Source organism: Erinaceus europaeus, chromosome 1 (assembly GCF_950295315.1).
Source record: "Erinaceus europaeus chromosome 1, mEriEur2.1, whole genome shotgun sequence".
Taxonomy (NCBI): domain Eukaryota; kingdom Metazoa; phylum Chordata; class Mammalia; order Eulipotyphla; family Erinaceidae; genus Erinaceus; species Erinaceus europaeus.
Genome location: NC_080162.1, coordinates 180653346 through 180675939, shown reverse-complemented (window position 1 = coordinate 180675939; position 22594 = coordinate 180653346). Strand labels below are relative to the sequence as shown.

Genomic DNA, 22594 nt, shown 5'->3' with positions numbered 1-22594 from the left:
CTTCACATCCAAGCTTTTTCAAATAGAATCAGGGAAAGACACCTTAGCACCAGGGTGTCTTCTAGAGCAATGGGGACCTGGCTTGAACCTGAGTCATGCGTATGACAAAGCATACCCACTGCCTAGGTGAGCTGTCTTTTGACCTAGCAGTATGTTTCTGAGGCTGCTTCTAGTGGTCATCTATTACTTTCTGCAGGAAGTGTAACTTGGCGCTGTATAAAGGGTAGGGAGGTCTAGGGAGCCATACATAGTAAGAGCTCGGAATGGCAAGAACCAGAAGAAACAACATAACTAAAAATAGATAGCACTTATAACCAAAATAACCTATAAATATATATTTAATAAGCCTTGTGTGCATTTACTGTACTTCAGTACATCACTAAATTTTACAAAGACCTTTCATAAACAGTCTTCTTATTTGAGCCTCGCAGCAACTCTGAATTAAATAGAATGATTATCCCCATTTTCATTTTTATGGATGGAAGCAAATCTGAGAAAATATGGAATTTGCCTAAGGTCACCACTGGGGAAGGAAAAACTTTAGTTTAGAACCTGTATTCAGAACTCCTAGTAGATTTTCTTATGAGTTACTTACACTTTGCTCTGAGATATAATGCAAGAACTCACCTTTGAGTGTTGATACATTTTATTAGCATGGTTAGTTTAGCAACCTTTGCCAAATACCCCCAGAAAATTTTCTCCATAAAGTAGGCTACAGAACCAATACCACATTATAATTTATTGCCACTGCCCAGTCAGTGTGTGTGTGTGTGTGTGTGTGTGTGCGCGCGCGCGCGCGTGCGCACCTTCTTTGTAATTTTCTATAGTCCATATCTGAGGTAGTCACTTTCCTAAGAGTAGCATAGTCACTCAGCTTCTCTCCCCTCCAAGACAGGACATGGAAAAATAAGTGAATACAAAGCTCTATAAATGCATAGTTTCAAAATGTCAGTATCAGTGCAGTTTTTTTTTAAGCTTCTAGAAAATGTAAAATCTTTATCCTGTTACATAATTATATGTAATGGGATTATAATTCTAGATAACTGTAAGCTTTGCCTTTGGGAATGCTAGTCATGAATCTTCAGATTTGTGTATTTCTAGTTTTTGGTGCCCACACCTATAATTTTTAAAGTATTTTTATATTGGTAGACTCTTCTTAGAAGCTTATCAAGACATGAAAACTTACAAAAAAAGAGGTGAAAAATAAAAATGGGGGGGAGGCAGGAGGTAGCACAGCAGGTTAAGAGCGCATGGTGCGAAGTGCAAGGACCAGAATAAGGATCCCAGTTCAAGCACCCGGCTCCCCACCTGCAGGGGGGATCATTTCACAGGCGGTGAAGCAGGTCTGCAGGTGTCTATTTTTCTCTTCCCCTCTCTGTCTTCCCCTCCTCTCTCCATTTCTCTCTGTCCTATCCAACAACAATAAAAACAAAAATGGGAAAAATAGCCACCAGGAGCAATGGATTCATAGTGCAGGCACCGAGCCCCAGTGATAAACCTAAAGGGGGAAAAAATGAAAATGGTAAATCCTGAATCTAAAAATATTCCCTGTAATGAACTCCAAGCCTTCCGACACTCTGTGGATAAAGGAAACTAATTTTGAAACCCTATAGATCCCTTTTTTGAGACTTTTTTTCTGATGAGGGTGGGAGTTAGTCCACTTGAGCTACTATAGCAGAATATTATAGTCTGGGTGACTTATAAGCAACAGAAATCAGTTGCTTATAGCTCTGAAGACTGGCAAGGCCCAAATCAAAATAATGGCAGACTCTGTGTCTGATGAACACTCACTTCCAGGTTCGCAGGTAGTTGTCTGCTGTAACCTCAATTATTCGAGGGGTGAAGGAATGTCTCCTGAGGCCTCTGTTATAAGGATATCAGTCATATCAATGAAGGCTCAAACCCATATCATGGCTCTTAGTGAAGTGTATATACTCAACTAGGTGAACTATAGCTCCTGCCTCCTCCCCTGAAATTTTAATTTTTAAATACTACAGTAAACTAAAAATCAAGGAAGAATGTGAACTATCCACATACGAAATACAAAGAATGATGAAGAGTGTTACCAGAGCAAGGGGCAGAGGAACCCTGCCACTAAAGATGGCCTGCGAGAGAGAAGCTGAGCCAGGCATGTGGCTTCATGGCAGTAGTTTCTAGCCAGCCAACACAGTACCTCAGCCTCTGCTCTTTGGAAGACCAGTCTTTACAACCGTTTCTCTGGTGTGATTTGAGTTGGGGGTTAAGCAAAGGGATTAATGACAGCCTATTGTTCATCAGGCTATTTGGCTATAATTTTGCAGGTTATTTTCATTATTCCATAAAGAGTTATTAAGTAGGGGAAGGGGCCTGAACTTGAAAGAGATCATGGACTACTCCTTTGATCATATAGGACTCAGCCATGGGGAGGACCAGAGGAAATGGCATTTCTGAAATAGTGTTCATCATGGATAGTTGTTTTTCACACACTGAGCTTTTATATGAACTTAGTAAAACCTGAAAAACAAGAATTGTTTTGTCAAATGAGTGATAATTTTGTAATATATGAGAGGCATGAATTCCAGTTACATTATTTTAAAAGGCATAACCACAACAGCTTATAAATGTTTAATGAATAGATATTTTTACTGCTTACCAGATGCTGGCAACTACACTAATGGAGCTAGTACTAGTTGATACCTTGTTGAGTCATTTACTAGAGTCTCATGCAAGAGTTACAACATGCGGTAGAAATCAAAGAATTACTGCACATAAGATGTAACATTTTTATATTAAAAAACATAGGAAATTTTTTTGCCTCGGGAGTCAGTTTAAGTATTGAAAAAAAAGGTCAGGTAACACAGAAGGGTAAGTGATTGGTTTTTAGACTCCAGAGACCAATGTTTTTTCCAGATAGATTTTTTTTTAAATATTTATTTTCTTTTTGTTGCCCTTGTTGTTTTTATTGTTGTTGTACTTATTGTTGTTCATGTCATCATTGTTAAATAGAACAGAGAGAAATGGAGAGAGGAGAGGAAGACAGGGAGAGAGAAAGACAGACACCTGCAGACCTGCTTCACCACCTGTGAAGTGACTCATCTGCAGATGGAGAGCTGGGGACTTGAACCGGGATACTCACTCCTGTCCTCGCACTTTGTACCACGTGCGCTTAACCCGCTGTGCTACTGCCCGACTTCCCCAGATAGATTTTTTATAAAGACAAAAATTGAGGGGAAGGGGAGATAGAGATGGAGAGAGACAGAGAGATACCTGCAGCCCTGCTTCACCACTCGTGAAGCTTTCCCCCTGCAAGTGGGGACCAGGAGCTTGAACCTGGTTCCTTGCTCACTGTAGTGTGTGTGCTTAACCAGGTGCACCACCACTTGGCCCCTTCCAGATAGATTTTAAAGGCGCTTCATTTCTGATGTTTCTGCATAGCAAGACCTGAAATGTAAAGGAATATTGATACCTGAGTTGATGCCTCAGGGTAGATTTAGCCAAAGCTTTAACAGTAGGAAGTTAAGGTAATGAAGCATCTATTTTTGCTGAATAACATGGTGTCATCATCTAGGTGTTCATTTGAAAAGCCTAGCTCTTTTATTAGCTTCTCGGTTGCAGGGCAACTGTAGGAGTATATTGTGCATGTGTGTTAAGTATTAACTGCTGATGCCTTCAAATGTTGAACTAATCCTGGTAGCCTTGAAACAATAATTAAAGGGGTTGTGGATATAGTAGTGATACTAATTTAACTATGTCACATATTCTTTCACCTCATCTATAGTTGGAACATCTTGTCTCAGTCTGATATTCTGCTGAACGTTTTGTTAACTCTGAGAAAGTAGTTCTAGGCTTCAGTATCGTGGGACTCTTGCATAATTCATCAGAAGACCTTTTTGTCTCTGCAGACACACCCAAATAGAAAAGGGAAAGAAAGCTATCATTTAGTTGTATAAATTTCAGAATTTATGCTGTCAACTGCAACTAAAATATTTAGACACAGCATATTATGAGCAAATACAGATTAGGCTTTACTTCCTAATGAAATATAATTGGATAGTGCCCATTTTCAAGTACAAATTTCTGTGGTCAAAGTGAAATTTCTAAAGTTTAGTGGTTGGTATATTTATTAAGCCTATGCCTCTAAATCTACAGAACTAAGAGAACTTTTTAGTCATGTGTGTCTTTAGCAGCTTAGCTTAGAGGTATCACCATTTTAAACCTTTGAACACATTAATGCCTTATCCTATTAGCCATTTTAATTCAGTTCACTACACTTTCAGCACTGTCAATAGTTAAATCATCATTTCCCAGGAGTGGTGACTGAATTCCCAGACAAGAGTGCCACCAGATGTCATTTTAGCCTCGTAAATAGACAGTATGTTACTTTGTAATTCAGATAAAGATAAGTTACTCTGGTAGCAGCACAGGCAGAAGAAACTTTTAAAACAGCAAAGAGAGTTTTGGGATGGTTTGGAGAGTACCAAATTTAGTTGACCAAGAAACCGTTCTGTGAATGCATAGACATTCAGTATTGGACACTTTCCCTCTCTGAGAGTTTTATTTTATTATTTTCTATGATTCATTTATTTTACCTGAGTACTGCTCAGCTTTGGCTTACTATGGTATGAGGGATTGAACCTGGGACCTCAGAGCCTCAAACTTGAGAGCCTTTTTTTGTATTTCTGTTATGCTATCTCCCCCACCCCTTCTTTTTTTTAAAAAAAAATATTTATTTTATTTATTTATTCCCTTTTGTTGCCCTTGTTGTTTTATTGTTGTAGTTATTATTGTTGTTGTCGTTGTTGGATAGGACAGAGAGAAATGGAGAGAGGAGGGGAAGACAGAGAGGAGGAGAGAAAGATAGACACCTGCAGACCTGCTTCACCACCTGTGAAGCGACTCCCCTGCAGGTGGGGAGCCCGGGTTCGAACCGGTCCTGGTGCTTTGCGCCACCTGCGCTTAACCCGCTGCGCTACAGCCCGACTCCCTCCCCCACCCCTTCTATGAAAAATTAATGTTACATTTCCTTTCATTGTCTATAACCTGGAATTACTAACAAGTATGAAAAAAAATGTTCTGGGTGTTTTTACCTGTACCTTTAAAATGTTATCAATCTCAAAATTTCAAGTCAGACTTTACTGGATACCACATTTTTTCACATTCTCTTTTGTTTAACTTTAGACTAATTTGTCCTGACAGTGCAGCTGCAGGCTTTGCATTACAGTCTGTCATTAGGAGCACCAGGAATGATCCGGAGGGTTAGAGCTGTTGGCAGTTAATTTGGCGTAAACCTAACTTCCAAAGGTTGCTCGAGATATGACATGTCACGTCTCTGTCCACTCACACTTCTGTTTAAGAAGTTCTTGTTTATATTATAAATACGACCTTTACAGTTATCTTTTAAAGTGCCCAGTCCTTTGAAGAGGAACCCTGAGGACTTATGGTGATATTAGACTTTTTAAGCACCATCAAAATGTTAGTATCCATTTAAATTTTTTTTCTTTCTCTCTTTTCCCCTAGTTTTCAGTCACATGCTAACCCTGTCAACTGTGGTAGAATATGAAATTGGAGTCTTGATGTAAAATTAATCATGATAGCTGAAGGTCTACCTCTATAGTTTTAGTCAGAGTTCATTATTACTTTTATTTTGCTGTTTTTGTTTTTTTCAATGTATTTTGTTATATTTTAGAGAGACCAACTAGAGCACTGCTTAGGTTTGGCTTATGGTTGTGCTGGGGACTAAACCTTGGGCCTCAAAGCTTCAGGCATGAGTCTTTAGCATTTAAAAAAAAAAGAAGATTTTCCTAGAGTCCTTCCAACTCTTGTGTGCTTTCACTAAATATACCAGTTGATAAATTAAAGGTTTCTGGGGGCCAGGTGGTGACACACTTGGTTAAGCACACATAGTATTATTAGTTACTACCTTTGAGACCCCTTAAATCAAGAGTCCCCCATATTTCCCTGATGATCTAGATGTCTTGCTCTTTTTCCTAGATGCCTCAACAGGAAGATGCAGCAATGGACTGGGGTGCATTTCTCTGAGTTAGGTTGAGCATCTAGTCAACTTTACCAACCACCATTTGTACCAGCTCTGAACTTCTGTAGGAATCCCTTTGCCAGTTAGTAACTTTTGATCTAGATCATCTCTCTTTATTGTGGAAACAATACAACAGTCCTGGGGTTCTCTGAGTTACCTTTGTTACTGCTCTCAGATTCACCAGGATCCGTGCATATATGAATTTATACTTGAGCTGGTAGTGTATACGCTTCAAGTTTGCCCTTTATGTTCTTCCAAAAGCTTTTTGAGACAAAGTTAAAGATCACAAACCTTAGCTTGAACTGACTGGTGTCATGGCAACTAGCATTTCACCTTTTGCTGGTCCCCATCTCATACATACTACAATATTTGTGCCCATTAATAATTCATTACAAAGTGCCAGATTTCTTTGTGCTGTCAAACTGTGTCAAGGACAGAATATGCTGTGTTATCTCAGATGTCATCTGCTAGACTGTTGAGGGCAAAAGTAATTAGAAAAGAAAACTAGTCAGGTTACTTGGGGAAATTCCTGAAAAAATGTGATGCTTTCTAGTCACCCAGTTAGAGCATTTTTCTTATAAAGTATGGAACAGAATTAGTGTTGATCAAAGTTTATTTGGTAATGCACCCCAGACATAAGGCAGGAGTATGGTTGTGGAAATAACACATGAGCAGTAATTACTCGCCTCCATTCAGGCAGCAAAGGAAATGATTAACAGCCTTAGTGCTCAGTCACGTGGATCAGACTCCAGCTTGAACCCTGGAAACTTGGGTTTAGAGAGAAACTTGAGTTATTCTGGTAGGAATGCTTTTATCCCAGGTTTGTCTTGGCCTGATAACATAGTAGGGGTGTATGTGGTACAAATTTGGGAAGGCACCATCTGGAGTCTGTGGACATTTGTAACCTCAGATCACTCCCAGTTTCCTCTACAACTTTTCTGTTCTCATCATTGTAGTTGTTGTAGTATTAGGTCTATAATAAACCTTTCTATGATAAACCTTTCTAAAGAAAACATTTAATTCTGAAATGTCAGTAATGAAGTGGCACATAAATTTTCATTTATTCAGAAAGCCAAGTGTGCCCCTGTATTAGGCAAAGAAACAACATTCAAAACCACAGACTGACTTGCTAACAAAGATGACTGGGGAGATAGCTCAGCTTTAAATCATAGTACTTAACATGTTGGGGCCCCCAAAGGCCCCAGGTTCCTTCCTGTCGTTGCCATATGCCAGGTCTGCGCAATGTTCTAGTCTCACACATTTCCTCATAATATCTGTATATATTTTTTAAAAGAATGACCAACATGTAGCTTTGGAAAAAAAAATGAACTGACCCTTGCCTCTTAAATAAGGAAAGTTTCGTATTAAATGACTGTGTGCCATATTTTTCCATTTACTTAAAAATATATTTATTAACATGAAAGAGAGAATCAGAGCATAACCCTGACACATACAGTGCTGAGGGTTGAACTCCATATTTCAACTCTCATACTAGCCACTGTGTAGCCTCCCAGATCGCTTTACTAATTACTTAAATGTATCATATTTCTCTGAAAAAAAAAATATTACAAGCCACAACTTGAGGAAATTTTAGTTACCATATTTTGATCCTTTATTTTTCTCTATTTCTTCATATTATTGTTTTCAAATATAAAACCAGTTACTTAAATGTCCCTTTAAAACTGCTAAAGGAGACAGATAAGTAGACCCTCCAGCTCATATTTTTGTAATATATAGCTAGAGTATCCTGCTTTTGTGACTTTGTGAAGGGTGTGTTAGATCTGTTTCATATTCTGTCTACAAATTTATCAAATTATTGCAGTGGGACTGAAATGAGACCAGCCCGCATTGACCTGTCATTGTTTGGACAAATCATAAGACAGTTTGCATGTCATAGATGGTCAAGGAATACTTGTTAAATGAATTATATTAAAGTCTTCACAATAGTTTTATGGGGAAAGGGCAATAATCAGTTTTAGAACCTTGCAGCAATTTAAACAGCTAGAGACTTGTTAAACTTTGGTCATCTACCTTTATATGGTTCTGGTGCTCTGAATTAGTCATTTAATACCTACAGGCAACAATGTAGCATGTGAAGTCATTAGAGTCCCCACTCAGTGGTTGTGTTGCTAGTCAGAGCCAGCTGCTAGCTTAAAGGCAGTGAACACTGCTTTTGTGAAAGCTCACAGACACATAACCATATAGTGAATCCTTACTGCTGTCTCATACTGTGTACAGTTTCTTAGCATGTACTACATGTGTTCTTACACTTAAGAATTTAAGAACTTAAATCTCCAGACCCTTCATACTAAATCTGTTCTTGTCTTCCAAGACTAGGCAAACTTGTTTTAATACACTTTTTTTTAATTTTTAAAATCATATTCATTTATTTATTGGATAGAGCCAGCCAGAAAGCAAGAGAGAAGTGGGTGATAGAGAGGGAGAGAGACACCTGCAGCCCTGCTTCACCACTTGCAAAGCTTTCCCCATGCAGGTGGGGACCAGGGGCTCAAACCCAGCTCCTTGCACATTGTAACATGTGCTCAACGAGGTGCGTCACCACCTGGCCCCTAAGCAAATTCTTAATAGTTATTCAGAAGTGACCTCTAGGTAACTTCAAGAATGAATTTTTTTTCCAGTTTGTAGTTTAAAAATATGGAACGCTTCACGAATATGCATGTCATCCTTGTGCGGGGGCCATGCTAATCTTCTCTGTATCATTCCAATTTTAGTATATGCACTGCTGAAGCGAGCACAGTCAAGAATAAATTTTATGGGGGTCGGGCAGTGGCGCAGCAGGTTAAGCACATGTGGTGACAAGCGCAAGGACCTGCGTAAGGATCCCGGTTCGAGCCCAGGCTCCTCACCTGCAGGGGAGTCACTCCACAGGTGGTGAAGCAGGTCTGCAGGTGTCTTATCTTTCCCCCTCTCTGTCTTCCCCTCCTCTCTCCATTTCTCTCTGTCCTGTCCAACAACAACATCAACAACAATAATAACTACAGCAAGGCTACAACAACAAGGGCAACAAAAGGGGGAAAAATGGCCTCCAGGAGCAGTGGATTCATGGTGCAGGCACTGAGCCCCAGCAATAACCCTGGAGGCAAAAAAAAAAAAAATTTTTTTAAGGATAAATTTTATGTTTTAATAAATATATTTATGAGAGAGAAAGAATAGAGCATCACTCTGGCACATGCAGTGCTAGAGATCAAGCTTAGGACCTCCTCTGTGCCACCCACTCCACCCCCCTCCTCAGGAATCAGTTTTTAACATTTTAGCCACTCTAGGAATAGCTCATCATAACAGATACTTTAAAAAGGGCTTGATAGTCTTGATTACTTAAGGATGTGTTTTCAGGTTGGACTAGATAAGTTTCTTTGTGGTATTACTTTATTGTAATTCTGTGATACAGTGACTATCAACTAGAACCTAGTAGTGAACCTGAATTACCAAGTTGTTTTTAGTTGTCAGATAGACAAAATAATAACATAATTACTACCTTAACCATTCTCACTTACTATAAAAAACTTGAAATGAAAACAAGCTGAGACATGTCTTTCATTTAGTAGTTTGCCAGGCCTGTGAGTTCAGGAGAATTATTTACTTTATAACAGTGCAGTAGTTCTCCCTTTAATATGTAAAAGAAACATCTTTATCTTAAAGCTCAGTCTATAAGCTACCAGACAAATAAATAAATATAAAGCAAAACCAAAACACCATTAACACAGAGTTTATTTTACAGTGAAATGTAGTGAATAGATCATCTGAGTAATTTGAAGCGATTGTTTTGTAAATATGGCTTTATATCTTGAAGAGAACCAGAGAGAAAAGTAAATAAGGAATAGGTGGTCCCATTGCTCTGGAATGGCTGCTCTGCGTTCTCCTAGAGTGGCGAGTCGTCTGCCTTCACTCCCCAGTCAGCCCTGTAGTGGAGTCTATCTGTTCAGAATGCTCCATTGTCAAGACAGACTTAAGATTATGCCACAAGTTTTACTAGAATGGTTCTGTACTATTACCCTGGTGTGTTTTTTTTAGTGGGGTTTTGTTTTTGTACCCTAAAATATTTACCTTCATTTAGTATACTTTGGTGATAAAGCTTTGTATCCTAGAGGAGGATGCTGGAATATCTCTTCATTCATGGACCTGTCAGTATTTAGACACAGCTATAAGACAAGCTTTATAATACAAGGCAGCTACTTGTGGATAAGGATAGTTGTACATTAAAAAGAAAGTCTCTAGCAGGTAGCAGTTTAGAGTAGTTTTATTTTCATCTCTGGGTACTGTCTCCGAAAGCTCTTGTGTTACAGTCCTGTTGCTCATGGCTTATAATAGTCTAGCATGCATTGACACAGTAGCAGCTTAGCCAGACACTTAAAGAAACAACTCTGTTTGATAAATGTAAACTACTTTTGAATGACATAAAAAATGTAGTATTATGTAGGTAAAAGTTTGTTTTGTGATCTTCGATTGGGTTTTAGATGAAACTCATGTCAGTTCTAAAACTTGAATCTTACTTTTCTTTCAGACCACTAAGGCATTTCTTCCTACAATGTTGGAGATTAATCATGGTCATATTGTGACAGTTGCAAGTTCCTTGGGATTATTCAGTACTGCTGGAGTTGAGGTTTGTCAGATTCAAAGCATTTCCTTCTTTACCCAATCTTGTAGAAAATCACACTAAAATCTGAAGAGCGCCTACTGCACTTCATGAAAACATTCTACCTGTGTGTTGCTTGTGGCATGTTCACAAGTAACTCGGGGCCAATTGCTGATATGTGAATCCACACCTTCTACCATAAAATCATTTATACTACTTTGACAAAGCAACAACAGCAAAAGTAGGTGGGCCAGTCCTCAGAATGCCACCTTTTCACCAGCAGTTCTGCCTGATGATGGTGGAGAGGCACAAGGTCAAGAATGAAATGATAAGAGAGCAGTGGCAGTGCCACAGGGAGCAGATAAATGAGGCCAAAGGTTGACATTCTGTTTTGGTCAACTTGTCAAAAGTGAACTATCTTGTATTAACTTGTCAGATGAGATAATTCAGGCAGATGTGAGGTGTCCTGCATTGTAAATTTGTAGAGCTAAACTTAACCCCCCCCCACTCCACAGTATTCAAAACTAGAATTTAAGAATGCTTAATAAAATTCTAAATTGTGTATGTATATTATTCTGTGCTGTTTGTCCCATGGGTACCCATAGCATGAAAAAGAAAATGTCACTCTGTGCAAATATGCAAAAGAATGCAGAAAAGGTAGCTTCTGCATTTACATTCCTGAATTTAAAAGCTGGGTAATGGGAAAGAACTTTCTTTTTATACCATCTGTCCCTGGGTTAAATTCTCATTTACGTTTACAAGGTACAGTTACCATTTCAGTTTTGCTTAGCCGTAAAGGAAAAAAGGGTCATAGAATAGCATACATACAACCTGAACTAGACTTGCCTTTGTTCTTCTAGCATTAATTTAAACAGACTGGCTTTTTAGTCTCCTTTATTGAACAAGAGACCATTTGTAAATTTTCCAGACACTTCAAAGTGAGCCTTTTCCCATTTTTCACTTCAGCTTGTTAGCTTTCATAGACTCCTTTGTGTGGTGACTTCCCCAAAGTAATATGATACTTGGTTGATGTGGCAAAAAAGTGTTGATCTGTTTCTGCTGTCACTTTGAAAATACATTATCTCTGAACTGAACCACATCAGATCCCCATCTTCTAAAGTGCTTTCCTTTTCTTTGCTTAGTCACCTGTAATGTTTTGTGTCAAACATAACAACCAAAGTAACTGAGCAAGGGAATGAATCTCAGGTTTGGTCAGGGTTCGTACACACACCTAAAATTTCTACTCTCTCACCCTTCTCACTCAGGATTACTGTGCCAGTAAATTTGGAGTTGTGGGTTTTCATGAATCCCTAAGTCATGAGTTAAAGGCTGCTGAAAAGGATGGGATTAAAACAACATTGGTTTGCCCTTACCTTGTAGACACAGGCATGTTCAGAGGCTGCCGAATCAGGTAAGTGAAAGCATATCTTATTAAGGATTTAAAAAAAAAAAAAAACTTTAAAAAATATGATCTCCTTGTGGTGGGACAATATGTGAAGTTGGATCTTCATAGCTTTGTATTTTATTATTTGATAGTTAATTTCACAGGACAAGGTTTACAGAATTTTTGGAGTAAAGATTGTCAAGTGATGCACAATACTAATTTAATAATAATGTTGGTAAATAATGTTGACTTTGGTTTTGATACTAAAACGTGTCACTTTCATTGAGTAACTTAAAAAAAATTATTATTTTTTTTGAGCTGTAGGCAGTATCTCTTTATTCATGCAGGACGCAGCACAATCTAAGACGAGCTAAGCTAAACTCAAGGTACCCTAAAACTCACAATGCTGTCTTTATATATACTTACCAAGTAGGGTGGAAACAGGATGTGACATAGAGAGGGTGGAGAGAAAAGTGACTGGTGAAAATCAGAGTGTGACAAGGAGGGGGCAGAGCAGGGAGAATCCTATCACTGAACCACCAATGCCCTGGAGGGAGGGTGGTACTTGTTAACAGTGGTTATGAAAATAGAATAGTGTTAAGCAGGGGGGATTTAAACCAAGTGAAACAGAAGGGGTCTCATGCATACCAACAATTCCCCCTTTCTTTTTAACTAATGGCCATTGTGGGGTGAACAGAAACCTATATCGTACAGGCGTTTTCAAAAGAACTGGCATAATACATGGAAAACAAAATAGGCGAGCAGCAATAACCAGTGTGATGCCAAGGGGAGCTTTTCTTGCCTCAAAGGGCAAGGCCTAGCAGGCGAAAGGGCATTTCTTGCCTCTGGGAGTGCTTCATGCCTCTGGGGGCATCTCTTGCCTCAAAGGGCGTTTCCTGCCTCTGTGGACATAACCTAATAAGGAGGGGGAGTTTTCTGCCTCTGGGACAGAGCCTGCAGGCGAGGGGACATGGTCTATAAAGTCTCAAGGCAATTGGCTGAAGTTAGTCTTTGAGAAACACAGCAGCGTGTACCAGTAAGTCCGATGGAGGTGTCAGTCCAAAGTAGCTGACCACAGAAGAAAATGCCAGAGGATGAAATGCTGCACGTCTGTCTCGATGGGGAATGTCGGCCACCAGAATTCTGCTTTTCTGTAGAGAGTGAGCTTTGGAGTCTGTGAATCTGTTTCTTCAGGTTGTGCCAGGTCACATCATTGGTTTCCGGGGGTGTGTTGTAATCATTCCATCTTGTGGGCGATGTCAGAGAACAGGGGTCCAAATGGATTTCCAGAAATTTTCATTTGAGTAGATGCTTTTTCATGTGAAGACTTGACAGCTGAAATTCACTTACTTGTCAAACAAAACTTGTAGCAGATTAGAAGTTTACTATAATTGATAACTCCATTATAATTGGAAGTCCTTTCTAGTATGATTTTAAGGTTGTTTAAACAGTTTAAACTCAATAAAATGTGGAAAGGTAAACAGAAGAACCACAGTTAAAAGCCTCAGGCATGAGAATAATTAACATATTCATTGCACTATCTGCCCCACCCATAACTCATACAGTTTTCAGGATTAAACGTTTCAGATTCATGTCAAGACGTAAAAGAGAAATCAAAGGAGGAAAAAAACAATTTTTTAAATTGTTTCTGGATGTCTCTAGAAATCATGGCTGCATCTAGCATTTTTTTTTTTAAGTCAATGTCAAACAAAAATTCAGTCATTCAAATCACTCTCTTATGAAACAGATCTCACCATGTACCATTAAGAGTCCCTGGAGGGCGTCCTAGTCCAAAAAGCTCCTCGAAATTCCATTTAGGGTGCTTCTGACTGTTCCTGCTGGATTGCTTCAGGCATCTACTTTTAAAAGCGTCTTCCCATCGAAGAAAGAATCCAATCAGGAGAGTAGAACTAACCACGTGTCTCCATACTTGGGAACTGCCAGGGTACTGGAGAATACTCCTCAAACTAGAGTAGTCCTTCTCCATGGGAAACATTCGAGAAGAAGTCCAGAAAGTCCCAGTGGAAATCCCCATGCATATCCCAAGGTCTACGATCACGGTCATAAAGAACCAAAAAATTATTATTTTTATTTATTTATTGGATAGAGACAGAGACACCTGCAGTACTCCTTTACCACTCGCAAAGCTTTCCCCATGCAGGTGGGGACTAGGGGCCTGAACCCAGATCCTTAAGCACTGTAACATGTGCACTTAACCAGGTGTGCCACCACCTGGCTCTAACACTTTCTTCTAATAGCAAGACCTTTGAATGTTACTCCTCAGGCTTAGGAGTTTGTTTGTTTTGTTTTGTTTGCAAGGTATGTAGCTAGATTCACTCCTACAAAATTAGGCGAACTGTTTAGATTTACTAAAAATGCAGTTAAATGGGGCTAGGTGGTAGGGCACCTGATTGAGAACAAGTTATAATGCGTAAGGACCTGGGTTTGAGCCCCCAGTCCCCACCTGCAGGGGGAAGCTTCATGAGTGGTGAAGAAGGGCTACAGGTGTTTCTCTGTCTCTCTCCCTCTCTATCTCCTCCTTCCCTCTCAATTTCTGACTGTCTGTATCCAGTAAATAAAGACAATTAAAAAAATTTAAATGCAGTTAAACACCCATATGCTTTGAGAGGAGTTAGATGATAATAGGAAAGTCATATCTGATTTGAACTGAGTAAAAGGAACAAAATCATAAATGGCTAAGAGGCTCTGTGTGTAAAGAGCTGCTTACTTTGAGACTTTTGCTTGAATAAATTTGAAAGGCAAAGGAAAATAGCTCAACCAGTTCTCTGTTGGCTGTGGGCATTCTTAGCACATCCTGATCCTGAGCAAGATGTGAAGTAGGTGAAGGGTGACTGGTCACTCTATCTCAGGTCAAACTGACTCCCCAGTCTGAGTTAGAAATGAAGCTGAGTTCTGTCTCTTTGTGTGTGTGTATGTAGGGGGAGGGGGAGTTACTCTTTAATTTGGCTCTTTCCTCTTAAATACTTAGAAACTATTGTTAATGGTCTGAAGAGCCCCACTTCTTACTTATCATCACAGTAGATACCCAAAGCTATGATAGGACTGAAAAAAGTAAAAGGAGTGAATTATATTACTTCAATGTATAACTTAATGAATTTAGCTGAGAAATATGTCTATATATTCTTAATTCCAAAAACCCCTATTCAGGCATCTGGGAGTATCTACTGTTGTTCACTTAGAAAACTTGTGCCAGTTTTTACACACCATCATTTGAATATATCTAACAGCAAAAGATTGGCATCTTATTTGGGTTTTGACTTGTTCTGCCTGACACCCGCTCCATTTTCTGGTTGAAAAAAAAATCTGAAACCCATTTTGAAGTGTTCTTTTAGTCTTCATGTATTTGTTATTGAATATCTAGAAATTGAGAGGGGAGGAGAGATAGGGAAAGAAACAGAGACACTTGCAGCCCTGCTTCACCACTCATGGAGCTTTCCCCCTGCAGGTGGGGACCAGGAGCTTGAACCCAGGTCCTTGTGCGCTGTAATGTGTGCGCTTAACCAGGTGCGCCACTGCCTGACCCCTGAAGCATTTTTAAATTAAGCTTCATTTTCATACTTTACAGATAAGTTCTACACACCCTTTATTTATTATTTATTATTGTTACATATCAGTTTCACATGAGGTGAGGAAGAAAAGCCGGAGCACCACTCCAGCAAATGCAGCACTGGGGACTGCAAGGGGCCTAGGGCGTAATAGTTTGACATGCTACCAGTTGAATCATCTCCCCAATCGCAGATTTGACTTAACAAAACAAAACACCCCTCCACCCCCAAAAATCAACCCTGTTTTCCAAGGTGTGGTTTGTTGAAGCAAAACCAAGGACACTGGAGGGTGGGCGGGAGTCTAGAGGGGCTCGGAGGTTTGGGCTCAGAGGTCTGGAGGTCTGGAGGACTTCAGTTGCTGATGGGAGTGGTGTGGAGATAGGGGGATGAGGACTTGGACTTAGGTCACGACTATATTGTAAATCTATTTCTCTGACAAAACAGCTTACGAAAATTGTTTTCCAGATCGTGCAAATAAAAGATGTCCTTGTATTAGGAAACTACAGAAATGCATCATGAACAAAACAGAACAAGCCCAAAATGCTTGCCTGTTAGATAATCTCACTACGAGTTTTGATAGGTATCCTTAGCATTTCTTTCCTATTTTGTGCTCATTCTTAATTGTACTTCTTTGAATCTGTAACTTTCAGGAAAGAAATTGAGCCTTTTCTGCCCCCTCTGAAGCCTGATTACTGCGTGAAGCAGGCCATGAAGGCCATCCTCACTGACCAGCCCATGATCTGCACCCCCCGCCTCATGTACATCGTGACTTTCATGAAAAGGTAACTGAAGAGTGACCCGGGCCCATGCTGTGCACTGACCCACACAACATCTTCCACGTTTACTAACCTTCGTGGCTTTCCTTTTTCAGCATCCTTCCCTTTGAAGCAGTGGTGTGCATGTACCGGTTCCTAGGAGCAGACAAGTGTATGTACCCCTTTATTGCTCAAAGGAAACAAGCCACAAATAACAATGAAGCAAAAAATGGAATCTAAGAATCTTTTTTGGTATGGAATACCATTTCTATCAGAAGATGATCACGATGTTTCAGTCCAAATCCACTGTAGCATCACTCACAGTTCTCTGGATTCTAAATTCACGTTGACGTGTTTCTAAAATCGACTTTGTAAAAAAAAAAAATGATAATAATAATAATAAAACAAATGAAGTGTTAATGAACTGAGTAGAATACTTGGAAAATGTAATAAGCAAAAGTGAGTTTAGGTTGTTGCCAATGGAGTTCTCTTAGGCAGAACCCTAAAATCAACGTTTTAGACGAGCACTGTGTGATATCTCCAGGCTCCCATTATTTTTTTTTTAGTGAGCAGGAAATCTAGAGATTAGAACAACAGCATGTTTCACACATGTGGTTTTTCTTAATTCTCATAGAGTTTATTCTTGAAATTAAACTAGCCAACTGACACCCTTGCAACTTCAAGGACTGATAGTGGTGTATTTTCTCATATTTTCTAAGTTAGCTTTGCAAAGCCTCTGTGGCTTTTTCATGGTGTTTATATGTACTGTTCTTTAAACAAACAAAAAAAAGTTTTGAGATCTCCTTTAATTTGAAGTAAGTGATTTTTTTATTGTTACAGTAAAGGTGAGCAGGTCTCTTTCTTTTAAAGTCATACCAACTATTGTTGGCTGAACTTTCAACTTTATCTCTGAAATTTTTTTTTTTTTTTAATCAGAGCAATGCTGAGTTCTGGTTTATGGTGGTGCTGGGGATTGAACCTGGGACCTTTGATGCCTCAGGCATGAAAGTCTTTTTGCATAACCACTATGCTAGCTCCCAGCCCTGAAATATTTTTATCTATTATGCGAGAGACCTATTTATCCCCCCCAAAAATTGTACATTTTCTACCTATGAATTTTGCTGCATACAGAAAGTGCCCTTTCCTCAGGAAGCTGCTGTGTTTTGTTTCTTTGGATGAGCCTTGTTTTGAATACATAGCAGCTATGCAAAGAAACCGTTTTTTAAAATAAGAACTTCTGCATTTAAAAACAAAAAGTCTCCTTTTTTTTTTTTTGTGCCAACTGATTAGTGAGAGAAAAAAATCTTATTCAGTGGAGTACTTATGGAAGGGTGTGAAGATTCTTTTAGAAATTTCGTTCACATTGTAGAACAGCAAATGACATTTTTACAGTATTTTTTGTAAAGCAAACTATTTTGTGCCTTGAATTTGGTAAATGTGTATTAGTGAAATGTTGTAAAAGTGAACTTCTACCTCTGTGTCTAAATGTATACCATCTACTTGTAAATTACTATAAACTATTATGTGATTGCCTTTTTTTTTTGAATGTCTTGGGCTATTAAAATAAGCCATCTTTTACTAATTAATTGGAAAGTTTTATAAAGGACTGATTAAATTTAAAGAATTAACTTACATACACCTTGACTGTGTGATTATTAGTTATCAACAATGTTGTAGAGAAAAACACTTTTCTGTATTATATTCTGCCTTAGTTTAAAAGAAGAAAGTTGAAAATGGAATAGTAGTCAAGAACAAAATTAATAACTTAGTGTGCCATGTGTGCTCACATTTCCAGTGTTACCATCTGCTTAAATTCTGTACTTTATCAGGAACTTATTACTACTGAAAAATGGGAAAATAGAGTCCCACTACCTGTGTACTAGTTTGGCTGTACCTCAGATCAAATCTGCACAGTAGCTCCATACAAGAGAGCCCTAACTCCCTGCTTGTAGCCCCAAGACCAGTGTTATGGAATAGTTTCATTCTGTGTTTGAATTTATTTTAAATGATAATCAACCCTGAGTCCATTATTTTAATTTTCAGTTTTGAACGGAAGGAAATACTGTTTCCAGGGCTTATCCAGGCCTGTCTCCCAGTAATCTCTGAGCACACTGAAAGCATCCTAGAGAAATCTATTCTACTGTAACTACCATTCGTGGATAGTGTGCTTCTTTGCCATGTGCTTGGCCCAGATCTGAACCTGGTCCTCACTACGTTGAAGGAAGCTTAGGTACTTTTGTCTCTTTCAGAACTTCAAGCATGAAGGTCTTATGCATAACCATTATGCATCTCCCTGGTCCTATAAATTATATCTTAGCTGACAAACATTTTACAAATAAATTCATACATGTGCTAAAGCAGTGTTGCTTAATTGTATGAAATCACTGTAAACTTTGTTCTTATGTGTTATCAATTAAGCCTTTTTTGTTGTTGTTGTTACTGCCCTTACAAGGTTGCCTAGCTCTAATTTCAATAAAAAAATTTTTTGAGGGCAAGGAGTATACTTTATTATGCCAGTGGGTTCAGTGGGTTTGTACCCGAGTCGGTAAAACTTCTTCATTTAACTTTTTTTTTTTTACATGTATGAGAGAGAATCAGAGTGTTACTTTTTTTAATTTAAAGTTATTATTATTTATTTATTCCCTTTTGTTGCCCTTGTTATTGATGTCGTCAGTTGTTCGATAGGACAGAGAGAAATGGAGAGAGGAGGGGGAGAGAAAGACAGACACCTGCAGACCTGCTTCACCACTCGTGAAGTGACTCCCCTGCAGGCGGGGAGCCGGGGGCTCAAACCAGGATCCTTATGCCTGTCCTTGTGTTTTGCACCACCTGCACTTAACCCGCTGTGCTACTGCCTGACTCCCTACTTCTTTTTTTTTTTTTTTTTTGAGAGAGGGAGATGCAGAGAATGAAAAAGACCACAGTGGGCAGAGGGTAGATAGCATAATGGTTATGCAAAGAAGGTCTGGGTTCTAAGGCTCTAAAGTCCCAGGTTCAATCCCCCGCACCAGCTAAACAGTGCTCTAAAAAAAAAAAAAAAAAAAAAAAAACCCACAGTTTCAAAGCTCTCTTCAGAGTGGTGGGGGCTGGGCCCAAGCCAAAGGTCACATACATGACAAAGCAGCACTATCCAAGTGAGCTATTTTGTCAGTTCTCAAGTTTACTTTCCTTACTGATCCTTTCCCATCCCATCTTGCCATTAATACCAACACTGAATGTTTTCAGTCATCTGATCCATTTAGCCAACCACAGGACTCAAAGCTGATCCCTTTGGGAGCCCCCACTCCTATCTCCCAACTACAGCTAGCTTGTTCTTTTTTAACCTTTCAACCAGTTTAATGATAATCATATTGAGTGGAACCCAGGAATCAGAAGTTCCAAAGCCAGCAAAGATAAATTCCAACTATTGTTTTCCCTTTTGATTTACCAGATCTGATGCTCTGTCACGAAAGATTAGATTAGCTTGAAAGGATTGAACTACAATAAAGCCAGGCGTGTGTGTGTGTGTGTGTATGTGTGTGTGTGTAAGTATCTTGTTTCCTTGAAAGGCTATAGCTTTTAAATTTTTCCCAGGTTAAAAAAATTCAAGTTTCTTTTTCAAAGTTTTCCAACTGGAGGAAATAATTCTTAAGTTGATGTTGACCTGAATCTTGAAAATTTGCTTTTATCTCCAACAACAACAAAAAAAAAGTAAGGCTATCATGAGCCAGAAGCACCTGGGCCATGGCCAGGGAGCACAAAGCATCTACGCAGTCAGCTCAAATACTCCAGACAGCTACTCTCCATAGATCCAAGAAACCACCTAGCCCAGAAACTCAAATACCTTGCTGCTAACTCACAAAATCACTTCTCAGTCGTGCCTTTATTTGCATATGCCACAGATGATGCCTTAGAGTGTGATAAGGTCTCAGTAAAGTGAGGACAGGCTGAGTTAAACCTTGAAGGTTGATAACATAACAGATGAAAATTAAAATGAAAGTCTCCTAGATAATCAGGAAAGACCTGGAAGCTGAAAAAAAAAGGAGAAAATGGTATTCATTGTGCCTATTAAAAGAGCAGTAAAAGAGTAGCATGCATTCCCCAGGAAGGCCCCAATTAGAGAATAACTTAAATGATGTATGATTACCTCACTTGGTAGAGAAGTGAAAAGCCCTAGAACTTTATCCATTCATTCAATCATCCATTTATTATTTTTCTAGAACATTGCTCAGCTCTAGTTTTTGACGGTTGTGAGGGATTGAACCTGGGACCCTAGGGTCCTAGGCAATAAGAGTCTGTTTGCATAACCGTTATACTATCCCTCCACCCACTCTAGAACTTTAAACAGGAAAATACTTAAGCAGAGTTGTGAAGTTATTTATTTATTTATATCAATGAAGCTACTATAAAGAATTTAGAGACTAGGGGCCGGGTGGTGGTGCACCTTGTTAAACCAACATAGTACGAAGCCCAAGTACCCACTCAAGAATCACTGTTCAGCCCCCGGCTCCCCATCTGCAGGGGAAGGTTGCTTCACAAGCGGTAAAGCAGGTCTGCAGGTGTTTCTCTGTTTCTCTCCCTCTCTATCTCCTCCTCTCACTTTCTCTAAGTGGGTACCAAGAGCAGTGCTGGCAGGGAGCTCCAGAGAAAACCCTACAGGCAAAAGGAAAGAAAGAAAGAAAGAAAGAAAGAAAGAAAGAAAGAAAGAAAGAAAGAAAGAAAGAAAGAAAGAAAGAAAGAAAGAAAGGAAAGAAGGAAAGAGAAAGAAGGAAGGGAGAGAGGGAAAGAATAATTTGGAGACTCAAGAATCCAGGAAGGCAGTTAAGAGAGAAATTTGAGGTAGTCCAGCTAAGAGATAGGATCTGCAAAAGAGCAACAGCAATGAAAAGCGAAGGGTTAGGGCAGGGGAGGCAGCATAATGGTTATGCAAACAGATTCTCATGCCTGAGGCTCTGAGTTTCCAGATTCAATCCCCAGCACCACCAGCCAGAGCTGAGCTGTGCTCTGATTAAATAACTTTTTAAAAGAATGGATAAAGTGACTGAGAGTTTGTGGAGAGAGCATTGTAAGGCTTGCCTGATCCAGCAAGACTTTTAGCCTTTAAATTTGAGTGACTGAAGAATGGCTCATCAAGAGCCAGGTTCTTTTTCAGTGGGAGCAGTAGAGCCATCAATGAATCTGACTTTAGATGAGTTTTGGGCGGTAGCGCAGCGGGTTAAGCACAGGTAGCATAAAGCGCAAGGACTGGCATCAGGATCCCAGTTCAAGCGTCTGGTTCCCCACCTGTAGGGGGGTCGCTTCACAGGTGGTGAAGCAGGTCTGCAGGTGTCTACCTTTCTCTCACCCTCTCTGTCTTCCCCTCCTCTCTCCATTTCTCTCTGTCCTACCCAACAATGACATCAATAACTACTATAAAACAACAAGGGCAACAAAAGGGAATAAAATAATTTTTTTAAAAAAAAAGTTACATTTGAGAAGCCTGGGAACTATGACAGGCAGGGGTCCTCTCCATTTGGTCCCTAGAAAAGAAGTTAGGGGATAGGATTCTGTAGTCATACACATAGAAGTTGTTAAATGGGGCTGGGAAGAAAGCATAATGGTTATGCAAATAATCTTTCATGCCTTAGACTCCAAGGTCCCAGGTTCAATCCCCAGCACCATCATAAAGGAAAGCTGAGCAGTGATGTAGTCAGTCTCTGCTTCTGTCTTTCCGTCTCTTTGTTAAAAGAATGAAATAATAAAAGGAAGTAGGGGAAGTTGTTAAGTGAATAAATCTGGGAGAAAAAAAATAGCACAGAATGAAAATTTTGAAGAGCCTGAGGGAGCAGTCAGAGGAAGAGTCATAAAAAGTGACACTGGGTCGCTTCACAAGCGGTGAAGCAGGTCTGCAGGTGTCTTTCTCTCCCCCTCTCTGTCTTCCCCTCTTCTCTCTATTTCTCTCTGTCCTATCAAACAACGATGATATCAATAACAACAATAATAACTACAACAATAAAAAAAAGGGCAGCAAAAAGGAATAACTAAATAAAAATTGACATTGCATTGAAGGGCCAGCAAAAGAGCTCACTTAGTGTGTTGCTTGGTCATGTGTGCAAACCAGGTTCTGAGCCTGGTGCCCATCGAATTGGAAGAGGCTCCAGTACTGTGTTCTCTCCTCCTTTGCCTCTCTCTCTCTCTCTCTCTCAATCTGTGTGTGTGTGTATGTGTGTGTGAAAAATTCAGCCTGGAGCAGTGAAACCCTGAGACAACAACAGCAGCAAAAAAGGTAGGGGTAGGAGGTGGGGGTGGGGGCTGGCCAGAGGA

The 22594-nt window shown here is 39.5% G+C and overlaps 1 protein-coding gene and 1 non-coding gene across 2 annotated transcripts in view; one reads left to right on the top strand and one right to left on the bottom strand.

Annotated features, from left to right (window-relative positions):
• The window catches only part of RDH10 (retinol dehydrogenase 10), a 32206-nt gene extending 14260 nt beyond the window's left edge, over window positions 1-17946 (top strand). The window contains exons 3-6 of the mRNA XM_007538864.2: window positions 10536-10634; window positions 11873-12018; window positions 16208-16339; window positions 16429-17946. Coding sequence (XP_007538926.1) covers window positions 10536-10634; window positions 11873-12018; window positions 16208-16339; window positions 16429-16552 — 501 coding nt within the window. The 3' untranslated portion in view covers window positions 16553-17946. The remainder of the gene's footprint in view (window positions 1-10535; window positions 10635-11872; window positions 12019-16207; window positions 16340-16428) is intronic.
• On the bottom strand, window positions 8663-8769 carry LOC132542695 (U6 spliceosomal RNA). Its single transcript, XR_009553662.1, has one exon. It is a non-coding gene; the product is annotated as a U6 spliceosomal RNA (small nuclear RNA).
• Window positions 17947-22594: the final 4648 nt, after the last annotated feature.